The sequence below is a fragment of the Mustela nivalis genome, assembly GCF_964662115.1.
Source record: "Mustela nivalis genome assembly, chromosome: 1".
In the NCBI taxonomy this organism is placed as follows: domain Eukaryota; kingdom Metazoa; phylum Chordata; class Mammalia; order Carnivora; family Mustelidae; genus Mustela; species Mustela nivalis.
Window position 1 is genome coordinate 130,249,684 of NC_139020.1, and position 15,363 is coordinate 130,265,046.

General features: G+C 35.8%; 1 protein-coding gene across 15 annotated transcripts in view; it reads right to left on the reverse strand.

Moving 5' to 3' along the window:
- The window catches only part of ANKRD28 (ankyrin repeat domain 28), a 199,729-nt gene that overhangs the window by 60,640 nt on the left and 123,726 nt on the right, over positions 1-15,363 (reverse strand). For 8 of the 15 annotated variants that reach the window (XM_082684430.1, XM_082684421.1, XM_082684431.1 and 5 more), the window contains one exon: positions 2,401-2,471. The exons of 6 other annotated variants lie outside the window; for them this stretch is intronic. In XM_082684430.1, the coding sequence (XP_082540556.1) occupies positions 2,401-2,471 (71 nt within the window). Of the gene's footprint in view, positions 1-2,400; positions 2,472-6,939; positions 7,002-15,363 lie in introns of those variants that run through there. One more of the 15 variants, XM_082684427.1, reaches the window with a different exon arrangement.

The following is a 15,363-nucleotide window of genomic DNA, read 5'->3' on the forward strand; positions in this document are numbered from 1 at the left end:
TTTCTCCACTATGCTCTATAATGGTGTTAGCTTCCAGAGGCCTTGGAGGATTGAGAAAACAGTCACTGATAACCCTGTTGTAGGGTTTACTTCTCTCGTGGTATCTCAAAAACATAAACCAAAGCTGCCTAAAATTTTGTCTTTTCCATACCCCTCTGTGGCTATACTTATTATAAATGAAACTAATTAAACCATTGATCTATTATAATTTAATTAATTAATCAATTATCAATTAATAAATTTATTAATAATCACCAATATTATCAATAAATACATGGTATGTATTATATAATTATAAAATATATAAATACATAATGTAATACATATAAATATTAATAATTGATATAACTATTAATAATTATCAAATTATTAAAGTAAATTAACTCTCTTGGGTGCCTGGGTGGCTCAGTGGGTTAAGCCTCTGCCTCTGGCTCAGGTCATGATCTCTGGGTCAGGGGATCAAGCCCCGCATCGGGCTCTCTGATCAGCAGGGAGCTTGCTTCCCCTACCCTCTCTGCCTACCTCTGCCTACTTTGTGATCTCTGTCAAACAAATAAATAAAATCTTAAAAAAAAAAAAAAAGTATAACTCTCTTTTGAACCCAGGATGTAACTGAAGAAATTAAAAGAAGCTGGGTGAAACTGATAATCTTGACTAGGTTTCCTGCAAAAGAGCAATATACTGCAAAACCCAGTAAGTTTTAGGCTGAAAGCAGACTTAAGAAACTTCTTAGGATCACTGCTTTCCAGCGTATAGCCTGCCTTCAAGCTCAGGCTAAGCACACAGTTTTAAAAAATCAGCTCTCAAGTCTTTGGGAAGAACCTGTCATCTTCCTCTAATATTATTTTCTTTAAGAATTTTTGGCCTGTTTTACAATCTCTACAAATATACCAAAGTGTTCCTTCTTATGACTTAAGTTGGCAAAACACCAATTTTAGAAATCATATTTCCAAGAGTCATACTAAAAAATGGATAGGTCTAACTTATTAATAGGTTCCAAAGATAGTATGTTTATCTTCCTTAACTGCCCTTGTTTTACAGAAACTCTTTACAAGAGGGGTAACCACAAACTTAATTAACATTCCCATGGAATTTCATTGTTCAAAGTATTTTGGTTAATGTCTTAGCTTTCATGATAATCTGCCCAAGATCCCACAGCTAGTACAGCCAGTTTCTCCAGATGCAAGTTCCACATTTCAACAGCTCCCAGATCCACAGTAAGATGTGTGCTACAGCATACCACTTACTACTATTCCCTCCCTCCTCCTTCCAACTAGGAGGCTACATCTAACACTGCCTCTGTCACATCGCAGGGTTTGATCCTTCCAAGCCACTGTGCCCCTACTTCTCTTCACTTGTTCTGGGCTCAACACATAGTTCCCAATGAGGAATACAAAGAAGAATGAAGAGATACGAGTTCTCTGGGAACAATGCTTTTTAAAAATGCACCTAATATAAAATGCATCTAATAATTTTAGAAAGAGAGTAAGATGACAGAAAAAAGAGGGTCCAGGTTTTCATCCCATCTCTGCTACTGAAAAGTTGAGTGGTTTCTGGCAAACCATTAGCTACAATCCCCTCAAAACACCTATCCTATATGGATATCAAGAGGACTAGAAGATATGAAAAACATAAAAATGAACGTTCTCCAAAAATGTCAGTTATCTTGAAGAACAATTCATACACAGTGTTATAAATAAGAAGAAACTGTTCTTCCCCATAAGATACCTAACATTTTTAGGTTGTATATTTCGAACTGGTAAAATGTGAGACCATGTCATGTTTTTGACGCTAATTTCGGTGTTTAAACACTATTTCTTTCCTTTTTTAAAGACTTATTTATTTATTTATTTTGACAGAGAGAGAGAGATCACAAGTAGGCAAAGAGGCAGGCAGAGAGAGGAGAAGCAGGCTCCCCACAGAGCAGAGAGCCTGATGCGGGGCTCGATTCCAGGATCCTGAGACCATGACCCGAGCTGAAGGCAGAGGCTTTAAGCCATTGAGCCATGCAAGTGTCCCCGGTGTTAAAACAATATTTCAATGAACTGTTATATACTGCTGAGATTACTTCTTGATCATGGTGAGGAGAACCCTTGTAGCATGTTCAGGAGAGAAAAGACTGAGGAGGATTTTATAGGTATAGAAAGTAATCTCTCTTGTAGGACATATATGACAAGGGTTTTCTACTCTCTGCAGTTCAAACTCTCCAAGAGAACTTGTCACAAAATAGATGGGAAAACAGTTAACTTGGTCTGTACAAATTCTAAAGTAAAATAACCAGTCTAGGTATTTTTAGTTGCTTTTTCCTTCTTTTGAAAACAAAGAACTTGAATATGGGCTCAAAGGCAAGCCTACTTAATGCTTTTATATACAATATATTTACTAAGAGAAATTTCATACCTCACTACAAGATGCAACTGCTCTGTGTAAAGGTGTCAACCATTTGCTGTCTTTGGCATTAACTCTAGCTCCTGCAACAAGAAGAAAAAAATAAATTGAAATATTTTGCATAAATATTTTAAATAAATCTCCTGAAATATTAGTTATATATTATAGTCCAAATTGGATAAGTAACAATTGAAAAAGTGGTACTTTATTTTTTATACTTTCTGCAAATAAATTACTAAGTTATAAAAACAAAACTAGCCAAAAAGGTATTCTTTTTATTAAAAATAAAAGAAACATCACTTTATATATAAACTAGAAAAGCACCTTTATACAGAGCATATTAAAGTAAAATAAGTCCCCATTTTAGAATGTGTCTTAAAAACTCAAAATAAGAATATTCCTATGTAAAAGGCAGACCATTACAAAGTCTTCATTACATTTCTTTACTAATGAATGTATCATGTTATAAAGCAATATAATATCAAAATATTTCTCCAATGAGGATTAAAAATGCATTCGTACTATAAAGTTATTTTGTAAAATGGATACAGTAGCTATAGACTTAGGAAAAAAACTGAGAAAGAAATGAACAAACCCACACTTCTTTCTGGGTTATACCTAAAGCTTTAAAGAATTTAAAAAAAAATCAACTACATACAGTTATTTAAAAATCATTGAGTCAATGGACAAAAATTATCCCTTACAGAATATAAATGCACTTCATAAGACAAAAAAATGTATTATGTAATTGGGGTGGGGAGGTGGAATCTATTGCTTATATAAAATCCACTGATTTGGTACCTATACCCCAAACAGAAGGAGCAAGCAAACTATAGGACAGGTATATATCGAACTAGACAGAAATAGCCCTGGCTCTTAAAAGTATAGAGAAACTGGTGACAGGTCCTACACTGTAAGCAACCTTAGATTTATATCCAGGATCACAGCTAGCAAGTAAGAAAGGGCTTTAGAAATCTAGACCAACCTCCTCATTTTCTAGATAACAAAACACAGGTACAGAGAATAGTTTAACATCAAAGTCCAGTACAGTAGAATCAAGGCTAGAATTCAGATGTCCTAATGTTTGCATTCCATGTTTTGAGAGTGAGGTTCCAGGGAATAATCAAATGCAGTGACTCTGAGTCATAGCTCTAATTACTACCTATGGGTTCCTAACTAGTTGTGTGATCCCTCTGAACAAAAGTTTCTTCATCTATAGAGCAGATCCTCTAATGCCTTGTAACTAAAGTTTGACATAATAAACACAAATTCATTAGATGCATTAGATACAGATGTTAAAAATAGATTTAAAAGTCCTGAAAATAAGAGAAAAAAAATGAAATACAAGTGTATAAAATCATTCACAAATGAAACAGTTGAAATTCTGAGAGTAACTGAACTCCTGAGTAGAGACAAGTGAGGACACTGGAAGAGAGGCTTCAACTGCTCAACTAGGCTTTAGAAGAAAGGGACTCAGCAGAATAAACAGCTAGAGCGAATGGTATATTTATGTAATAAATGTGAACAACTATCTGCTATGCTTTTAGGAGACCAAGATGGTTAAAACATAGACTGTGAGACCACAACGAAGTCAGTATTTGTTCTGGGTAAAAGGCAGAATGTAGATATTGCAAACATTTAAAATGCACATAGGTTAAAAGGTTGGAGTCCGCAGAGATGGTAAAGGGGTAATATAGAAGCTAGGCTCTGGCTCTTTCATTCTCCCATTTATCTGATTGGAACTTCAAAGGTTCTCCATAATCCTTGTACCTTGTACCTCTTTCTACAATTTTCTGTTATGTGCATAGTAAAAGGGCAAATCCTGGCATTAAGGCCTGAAAGGTAGTGACTCGCTCAGAAAAGATAGGTACTCTGGAAAGACAAGGGTAGAAAAGAATGAGGCCTGATAATGGGTCTTCAGCAAATGGGAAGGATCATTAAGTCTGATTCTAGGCATTAATTAACAAGGAAATTGAATGTGGCTATCACAAAAAAATGGGAAGAATCTCCATGTACTCATAAAGAGCTGAGAAATAAAAAGTGAACAAAGCAGTGAGAACTGGATGAGTAATGTTCTTTAATTTTATGTAGAAAATAGAATACGTAAGTATAAATATCTATACTCATATTTACTTTATATACATAAGGAAAGCGTGAAGGAACACTAAGACATTAATAACAGTGGCTGCCTATGCATTTGTATAGGTAGTGAGGTACAATGAGAACTGGGTGATAGGGGACTGAGGTAGAAAGGCAACTTTACTGTATACCACATAACTTTATATAAATTTCAAAATTTTAGAATAAAACTGAAATACTATTTATTTAAAAAAAAATAAAGAAGAGAAAAATGTATTTGAGAAGGAATAAAAGAGATGCCATAAAAAAATTCCAAGAATTTGGCTTCAAGTGCAAAGAAAAAAATTAGGAAGTAACTAGGTAGAGGGTAAAGATAGTTCTTTCTTTTGAACATGGGTTATAAGATACACAGTTAAAGAAAGAAAATCTAATTTTGATGCCCACTTAGCAGCCTAAAGTAAAAGACACTGCTGGTTTCATTCTTCCATTTTAAGTTGTGATAATTAATTAATTAGTCTTCACTTTTAATAACAACTTTAGTAACAAATTCAAAGTTAATTTATCAAAAAACCTAAGTGACTACAACAAAGAATCTACTAATGGTTTACTGAGGATACAAAATACTACTAGTTGGTACTAATATAACAGATGATGTGACAAAAAAATGTGACTTGTCCTTTTTAAATTCTAAAAACACTTATCTCCAGGAAGATCAGCACCATAGCATTCTAGACCTCTGATCATAATCTTTCCAGAAGGCACTCATCTTGTTAAGTCATGTGTTTCTTTTAATAGCACTAATCAAATGTTTTAATTCCTTGTAGATTAAAGGTCAAGTATACAAGAAATGGTTAACTATTTCTAAGGAAACTAAAAGAACAAATATCTCCCCTGCACACATCCACTAATTAGTATACACTTTACATATTAACAAACAAGTATGGCATAGCAATATACATTACAAAGTGGCAACTATCTGTAAAATGAAAAATGGAGTAAGAAAAACAAACATGATGGCTCACTTCAGATGTCCAGATTCCTAGAGCTCATCTCATGTGAATTCTGAAGGTAACCAGGCTTTTGTTCTACACAGACAGCTCCAAAATTAACCAAATATTCATAAACACAAGCTACAAAGTCATTCCAGTAATGAAAAATACTTCCAGAGTAAAGTTTCTCAGTCTAAAAGCTGAAAACCAGCCACAAAGGCTAACAATGAAGACGGAGAAAGGGGGAAAAAAAAAAAATCATACTGACTCAAAACATAAAAGTCTTTGATAATCAAATGTAACAGCTCTGGTGGAAACATCACATACTCTGAACATGGCAGAGTATAATGTTTGTAGTTTATAAGGATAATCTTGAGTCACCAAGGAAAGATTAATTACTTTACTATTTCCTAGTTATTAAAAATGAAGAGCATATAAAATAGCAGCCCCATCCCAAATGTTGAAGTTAGATTACTGGGAGACCCTCAGATAAGAGGAAGCACTGTTAAGAAACTGAAGACAGTAAAGATAGCAATTTAAAGATGATAACTGATAACTACTGCAAAACCAACATTTCCAGAAAACCTCCCAAGTGCTAGGAGCACATCTCATTAAATCCAAGGTAGTTATGCCCAATTATGTATCAAATACTTTCTTTACCAGTCTTCCATTCCCCCCCACCCCACAAAATTCACATATAAGGGAAATCCATGAGCTCTCCCTTAAGATGATAAATAAGCAGCCAGGACGTATGCCACATCAAGTATCTGAATTTAGAATCATCTTCCAGAGTAGAGATGTGATTAGATTTCTGTAATGTTAAAAGCAAAAAGAAAAAAAAAGCAAGCAAAAAACTGTAGGGTAGGGGCGCCTGGGTGGCTCAGTGGGTTAAAGCCTCTGCCTTCTGCTCGGGTCATGATCACAGGGTCCTGGGATCGAGCCCCACATCAGGCTCTCTGCTCAGCAGGCAGCCTGCTTCCCTCTCTCTCTCTGCCTGCCTCTCTGCTTGCTTGTGATCTCTGTCAAATAAATAAATAAAATCTTTAAAAAACAAAAACAAAAACTGTAGGGTAACCCAAACAGGTTGTATCCATTTGATACCACCATTAGATTATATAGAAAAATTCAGATAACCAATTTCCTCTCACCCAGTCTTTTCACTTAATAATTCATACATATAAAAATGTACTGACAGTTTTTGAAAGAAAAAAATTAAGATTTTCCAGAATTGGGTCAATGTCTAGTTCATCTGAAGATAAACAAGAAAATAATTTTGAAAATAAAAAATCTGGGGCATCCAGGTGGCACAGTCAGTTAAGCATCTGACTCCTGGTTTCAGCTCAGGTAGTGATCTCAGAGTTGTGAGATCAAGCCCCACGTCCAGCTCCATGCTCAAGGCAGAGTCTGCTTACAACTCTTTCCCCTGTGTTCTCTCTCTCCTTCTCTCAAATAAATAAATAAATAATCAATCTGATTTACTTACATCAGTCTATTCTGAGCTCTAGACAACAATGCAGCTGAAGTGAAGTCTGGACTTGTGAGGACATACTCAGGCATTAGAGGAAGGAGCCCAGAGGCAGGACCTATGATCTAATAATGGCTCTGTAACAACATGTCGTGTGACCTGGGGCTGTTCCCCAGAGCCTAGACCTTCATGTTGTTAATCATAATCTCTGCCTCCTATGCCTTCTGTGTATATTGGGGAGTGACGGCGGAGGGTGAGGGAGGATGGACCCCAGGTTGAAACAACATAGGGAACTCCTGTTTCTGCAAAGTGGGTTCCACAAGTCAGGAATTGAAATCAGGAGCATCTCATTTAACTCTAGGTCTCAACTCATCTGTTTTTTTCTTAATCTAAACAATGAATAAAATCTGCCAATTCTTCGAGTTTTGAAACTAAGTTATCAGTAAAATAAGGTTGTGCTAAGTGATCTCTATGATCCATTTCCTATTATAACGTTCTATCCTATTTTGAAATAGGTACCCAGAATAAATTATTTCATACTTATTAAATACCCTGCCCTTCCTTAACATTAAGTAGATTAAGGTAGCAACTTTTATAATCTATACGAAGGTGTCTTCAATCACAGTCCGAAGACTGCCAGCCACCTATTTTGTAAATAAAGTTTTAGTGTAATACGGCACACCTATTCACTGAAAGTGTTAACTATATAGCTTTTACATTACAGAAGGAGAATTAAGTAGTTGCCAGCTGTCTGTCTGGCCCTTTACATAAAATGTCTTTTGACCTCTGATCTAGGCTAAGTACTTGATACTAGATACTATTAAAGCTATTTCTATTTCCACAGGTGTTTATAATAATTATTAGTCCCACTAATAATTTTCTAAAACTTCTCCTTGCAAGGAATAGTTCTCTACTTTTTTAATATTAAGATTTTATTTATTTATATGACAGAGAGAGAGATCACAAGTAGACAGAGCAGCAGGCAGAGAGAGAGGAGAAACAGGCTCCCTGCTGAGCAGAGAGCCCATGCAGGGCTCGATCCCAGAACCCTGAGATCATGACCTGAGGCGAAGACAGAGGCTTAACCCACTGAACCACCCAGGTACCCCTAGTTCTCTACTTCTACACCTTGGAGGAGACAGTCTATGTCCAGTGAGCTGGGCTAGGAGCCAAATACTTTGAATACTCTTCTCAAACTGGAAATAATGCTTTCCTTTGGCTGTCTATCAAAAGTAATGGCAAAGGGCGCCTGGGTGGCTCAGTCGTTGGGCGTCTGCCTTCGGCTCAGGTCATAACCCCAGGGTCCTGGGATAGAGCGCCACATCAGGCTCCCTGCTCTGTGGGAAGCCTGCTTCTCTTTCTTCCACTCCCCCTGCTTGCGTTCCCTCTCTCTCTCTCTTTGTCAAATAAACAAATAATATCTTAAAAAAAAAAAAGGCAAAAGCTTCAGATTTTGTTTTCAGGTTGGAATGGAATAAGCAAAAAGCAGAGCCTAGACCTTCATGTTGTTAATCATAATCTCTGCCTCCTATGCCTTCTGTGTATATTGGGGGGGTAAAAGCTGCTGCACTGTATCATTTAAGATAATGTTATGGACCCCAGATATAGTGGGTTGAAGAGTGTCCCCCACCACCCTTCCCCAATCGTAACTCTAAAAACTCAGAATGCTATCTTACTTGGAAATTGGGTCTTTACAGAGGTAATTAAGTTAAAAGGAGGTAATTAAGGTGGACCTTAATCCAATATGACTGATATCCTTGTAAGCATAAGAAATTTGGACACAGACAAGTACAGATAAAACACAAAAAGAATGCAGTCTCTATAAGGCAAGGAGAGAGGCCTAGAACAGATCCTTCCCTAACAGCCCTCAGGAGCTGATGCGGCAACACCTTGATCTCACACTTCCAACCTCCAAATTGTGAAAAAATAAATTTCCGTTGTTATAGTCACTCAAGTTGTGATACTTTGTTATGGCTGCCCTAGCAAACCAATATACCAGCACTGCAGGCTTTCAAGGGTCACATACTTAAGGTTTAATTCCTAATACATAACATTCATATTTCCTTATTAACAGTCTATTATTTTCTATAATAAACTGATCAGATGAATTTTTGACTAATGCCTTAAACTACAAAGCCATTTAACCACTTAACCACATGTTCCAACAGTCTGAGATACTGCTAAAACCTATGATTTTTAAATACAAACATTAAATGAATAGCTCCCATCAAAGTATCTATACTTATGTAGCCAGAAAATTCAGTCTTTAAAACAGAAGTTCTTCAATAAAAGTAATTGTCTACCCAAATCTTGATAAGGAAGAACCACTGAGGAATCTTTACTGTTTTTGACCCAGCTGAAGATAGAGGGAAAGGGCCAAACACCAGCAGATCGTTACTAAGACTGTGATCTAAAGAGCTGCCACATGACTCCAACAACATATAGTACACAAAGAACTTAAAAAACAAAACAAAACAAAACAAAAAAACTCCTCTTCTAGACTGAGAGAAAGCCCATTTAGTTTGAGAGCTACTGGAACAGACAAACCTAACTGACGCTCACTTTTTAGCCCCTCCCTACTCTATTCATTAGCAAATAACTATTCTGGAAGGATTCGGCATAACAGAAAAAATATATGGGAGCAGAGTAAACTGAGTAAAATACAATTAATAGGTGTATCTGAGAGAAATTACCCCAGGAAAGGAGAGGATGAACTTGCAAACTACTCTTTATACACAAATTCAGAGAGAGTTAAGTGCTGAAGAGAGCTCTCAAAGGGTTCCAAGACAGAGAGGCAGGACAGACAAGGCAAAGAGATGAGAGCTAGCAGAGATAGGAAAGAAAAAAAGAAAAAGAAAACAATTACAGATAAAAGCCCAGAAGTAACAAAAACAAAATAAACACAATTTAGAACACAGCTAAGAATTTGAACCACAGCCAGCGTGAATCTTTAAAAACCCAAGTCAGACCATGTCACTCCACTCAAAACTCACCTTTGGTCTTCCACATCATTTTAAGGGCCAAGACAAGTCTTTGTCAAAGCCTACAAGGCCACACATGATTTGCAACCTTGCCACCTCCTCTACTTCATCTCCTACTGTTCTTTTCACTTGCCTCCAAACATACTACCATCTCATGGTGTTTGTTTTTCTCTCAGTTTGCAAGGCTTGCTTCAATTATCTGCTCAAATGTCATGTATCACTGAACCCTTTCCTGATAATCTAACATAAAACCGCAACTGACCCCCACCCAACATTTATTCCTTTAATGTTCCCACAGCAATTATCACAAGATAAGCTATGTATATTAACTTGTTACTATCTCCCCCACCAAAACATAAACTCCACTAAGGCAGGAACCTGCATCTGTTTTATTCGTTGTTTTACCCGCAGCACCTAGAATAGTGCCTGATACAGACAGAAAAACATGGAAATAAAATATTCAAAGGCTTAACAGAAAATATACATGAAATAAAAATCTAAATTTCAGAACTAAAAATGCACACTCACATTATGTCCCAGCAAGAATAATCAATAGATTTAGCCTAAGTTAGTACTGAATTTTAAGGATAAAGAATTGAATCCTACAGGCATCCAGGCAGAAAAGAAGTGACCATGGTGGTAGAAGGTGGTATGGGGGACGGAAATGGTGAGGAGAGAAAAGCCTGATCCAAGACTTCCACTCAATGCTAGAATTCCTCACATCTATAAAGTTGTGAGGAAAGAGCATGAATCAAGAATTTTAAGAGTAACCAATCTACCCTTCATTTAAATAAAAAAGGCAAGTCTCAAATAAATAAGAATATGACATCCATGAGCTCTTACTAAACATTAAAAGAAAAAAACCTAACCCTCCAAAAACTTGAGGATGATGATGTCTATTCAACCAAGAGATAAATAAAAATAAAAAACTTGGAGCTAGAGAAGCTATGAATTAGGATTAGGGTATGTGTGAAAACAGTGAGAATTCTGATTACAAAATATAATGTGAAGTCATAATTTTTAAGAATGAAAACACAGACTGGAACAAATTAGGGAACACGGTTTCCTAATTTCTCATCAACAATAAAAATCTGAAATGTGAACATGGAAGAACATGGCTCTATAGGCTGGTATCAACCTTTTTATCTTCTTGGTTTTTCATTTTAGAGAAATACTGTAGCAACAAATAACCTTGCCACTGATACCAAAATAGTTTTTATAATACAAAACTAGAATATTTATTGCGTTTTTTTTTTTGAAGCATATCATGACTTTGGTATAATGCAAGAGCTCAATGGAGATTATTTCATATTGCTTAATTTTCTTAAGATGATAGCAGTTAAGGTTAACCTAATTACTATTGTAAAATGTCACTAATAATTAATATAAAAGGCAGGATCAATCTATCCTGAACTTTCTACACCACCAATTTTTGCTGATAGCACAAACAAATTAGCCTAATTTTGTTGCCTACTTTCCTCTCCATGTATTTCATTCTCTTCTCGATCTAGAGACTCGATCAGATCAAAAACCTAGATGAAATTCTAATTTCCAACCAAACTTATTTAAAAATTCATTCAATATGATTATAAGGTTGATGGTGGAGGCAGAATTTGCAATAAGTCTCAAACCTGGGCCTCAACAACCACAGCATTTACACAAAATTTAAGGACAGCCCTTGAAGCACCACTACCCAAACTTAAAGTCTACTTTTGTAAACTTCAAGTACACTGCAAGAAGACTACTGTTCTGAGTAATATTTATTCTTTTTCTTACAGTTTGAGATATAATTGACATAACACTATTAGTTTAAAAGGCGCATGATTCGATGCGTATATAATATGAAAAGTTATGTTTAGTTAATATCCAACACCTCACAGAGTTAAAATTTTTTTGTGTGAGAAGAACTTTGATGATCTACTCTCCTAGTAACTTTCAAATACACAATATTGTTTATTATAGCTACCATGCTGCACATTACATCCCCAGAATTTCCTTATCTTATAAACTAGAAGTCTGTACCTTTTGATTGCCTTTACGCATTTCCCCCACTCCTGGCAACCACTAACCTCTTTTGTTTTTAAGAGTTCAGTTTTTTTTTTAGATTCCACCATAAATGTGAGATCATGGATTACTTATCTTTTCCTAACTTATTTCACTCAGCATAGTGTTCTCGAGGTCCAGACTGGCAAGATATTGTTTTTATGGCTGAATAATATTCCATTATACATATATATGTGTGTGGATGTGCACGCATACACACACACACACACACACACACACACACATATATATAAATAAAATAAAACTTCTTTTTCCATTCATTGACAGACACTTAGGTTGTTTCCATGCCTTGGCTACTGTGAATAATGCTACCACTAATATGGGAGTGCAGATATCCCTTTGAGGTAGTGATTTCATCTCCTTTGGATACAAAGTCAGAATTAGAGTTGCTGGATTCCACGGTAGTTCTGTTTTTAATTTTCTGAGGAACTTTATCCATTGGTAGCTATACCAATTTACATTCTTTCCAACAGTATACAAGGGTTCCCTTTTCTTCACATACTCTCTAGTACTTTTTATCCTTGTATTTTTCATAAAAACCATTCTACCAAGGGTGAGATGGTATTTCATTGTGGTTTTGCTGTGCATTTCCCTGATGAATGGTGATCCTGAGCATCTTTGTATACCTGTTGGCCATATGTATGTCTCCTTTGAAAAAATCTCTCTTCAGTTCCTTTGCCCAAGTTTTAATTAGATTGTTTGTTATTGATTTGTATGAGTTTTCTATATTTTGGATATCAATCTCTTATCAGCTATATGATTTGCATATATTTTCTCCCATTCTGTAGGTTGCTCTTTCATTTTGTTGGTTTCCTTTGCTGTACTGAAGAAGCCTTTTAGTTCAATGTAGTCCTGCTTATTATTTCTGCTTCTGTTGTCAAATGCAAAAAAAAAGAAAAGAAAAAAAAAAGAAAAAGAAAAAGAAAGGAAAAAGAAAAAAAGGCAAAAGAAAAAAAGAAATCACTGTAAAGACTGATATCAAGGAACTTATCCCCTTTGTTTTCTTCTAGAAATTTTATGGTTTCAGGTCTTTTATTTTTTTATTTCTTTACTTATTTGACTGAGACATAGCAAGAGAGGGAGCACAAGCAGGGGAAGTGGGAGAGGAAGAGCAGGCTTCCCATAGAGCAGGAAGTCTGATGCGGGGCTCGATCCCAAGACCCTGTGATCATAACCTGAGCTGAAGGTAGCTGCTTAACCGACTGAGCTATCCAGGCGCCCCTGGTTTCAGGTCTTACATTCAAGTCTTTAATCCATTCCGAGTTGATTTTTGCGTATGGTGTAAGACTGGTCTGGTTTCATTTTCCACATGTGACTGTTCAGTGTTCCCAACACCAATGATGAAAGAGAATGTCCTTAACCCATTGCATATTTTTGGCTTCAACACAAATAAACATATATACATAGGTTTATTTCTGGGGTCTCTTTTTATTCCACTAATGTGTCTATTTTTATATCAATACTATGCTGGTGTGATTATTATAGCTTTGTGATATAGTTTGAAATCTGCTGTTTCTAGCCTTGTTCTTTTTCAAGACTGTTTGGATTGTTTGGGGTCTTTGTGGTCCCATACAAATTTCAGGACTGTTTTTTCTACTTCTGTTAAAATGCCATTGGAATTTTGATAAGGACTGCAATGAATCTGTAGACTACTTTGGGTAGTACAGACATTTAACAATATCAATTCTTCCAATCCATGAGCATGGAGTATCTTCCCATTTATTTTTATCTTCTTCAATTTCTTTCATTATGTCTTACAAGTTTTCAGTGTACAGACCTTTTACCTGCTTAACTACATCTGTTGCTAGCTATTTTACCTTTTCTGATGCAACTATAAATGGGATTTTCTTAATTTCTCTTTCTGATAGTGCATTATCAATGTAAAGAAAGAAATGCAACACACTTATGTATATCAATTCTGTATCCTGAAACTTTACTCAATTTATTTATTAGTTCTAACAGTTTTTTGGTGAAGTCTACAGTTTTCTGTATGTAATATTATATCATCTATAAGTAGAGACAGTTTCACTTCTTTTCAATTTGGATTGCCTTTAATTTCTTTTTCTTGCCAAATTGCTGGCTAGAGTAAAAGCGATGAGAATGGTATCTACATCTTGCTCCTGATTTTAGCGGAAAAGTTTTCAGCTCTTCACCACTGAGTATGGTGATAGCTGTGGACTTGTCATATATGGCATTATTCTATTGAGGTATGTTCCCTCTATGCGCAGTTTATTAAGTGTTTTTATCGTGAATGGATGTTGAATTTTGTCAAATGTTTTTTCTGCATCTGAGATGACCATATAATTTTTAGCCTTTATTTTGTTAATTGGTACATCTCACTGATTCGCAGATGTTGAACCATTCCTGCATCCCTGCAGTAAATACCACTTGAAAATGGTATACAATCCTTTTAATGTACTGTTGAATTTGGTTTGCTAATACTGTGTTGAGGATTTCTGCATCTCTGTTCATCCGGAATACTGACCTATAATTTTCATTTCTTACAGTATTCTTGTCTGGTTTTGTTATCTGGACAATACTTGCCTCATAAAAAAAAAAGTTTGGAAGTGTTCTTTCCTCTTTAAAATTTGGTAGAATTCACAAGTGAAGACATCTGTCCTAACTTGTCTTTGTTGGGAGGTTTTTAATTACAGACTCTATCACCTGACTAGTAATCGGTCTGTTCAGATTTCCTATTCATGATGCAATCTTGGTAGTTTGCAGGCTTCTACAAATTTATCCATTTTCCTTGACTGTCCAATTTGTTGGTATATAACTATTCATTGTCTCTTAAAATATTTTATATTTCTATGGTATCAGCTGTAATGTCTCCTGATCTTATTTAACTTGAGTACTCTCCTTTTTCTTGGTAAGTCTAGTTAAAGGTTTGTCTGTTTTGTTTATATTTTTTAAAGATTTTATTTATCTATCTGACAGAGAGAGTGAGCAATCACAAATAGGCAGAGAGAGAGGGGAAGCAGGCTCCCTGCTTCCCAAACTATGGGAAGAGCCTAGATGTCCACTGACCGTCTCCTCTTCAACAAATGGTGTTGGGAAAATTGGACAGCGACATGCAGAAGAATGAAACTGGACCATTTCCTTACACCATACATAAAAATAGACTCAAAGTGGATGAAAGACCTCAATATGAGACAGGAATCCATCAAAATCCTTGAGGAGAACACAGGCACCAACCTCTGTGACCTCAGCCACAGCAACTTCTTGCTAGACATGTCTCCAAAGGCAAGGGAAACAAAGGCAAAAATGAACTACTGGGACTTCATCAAGATCAAAAGATTTTGCTCAGCAAAGAAAACGGTCAACAAAACCGAAGACATTTGACAGAATGGGAGAAGATATTTGCAAATGACATATCAGATAAAGGGCTAATATCCAA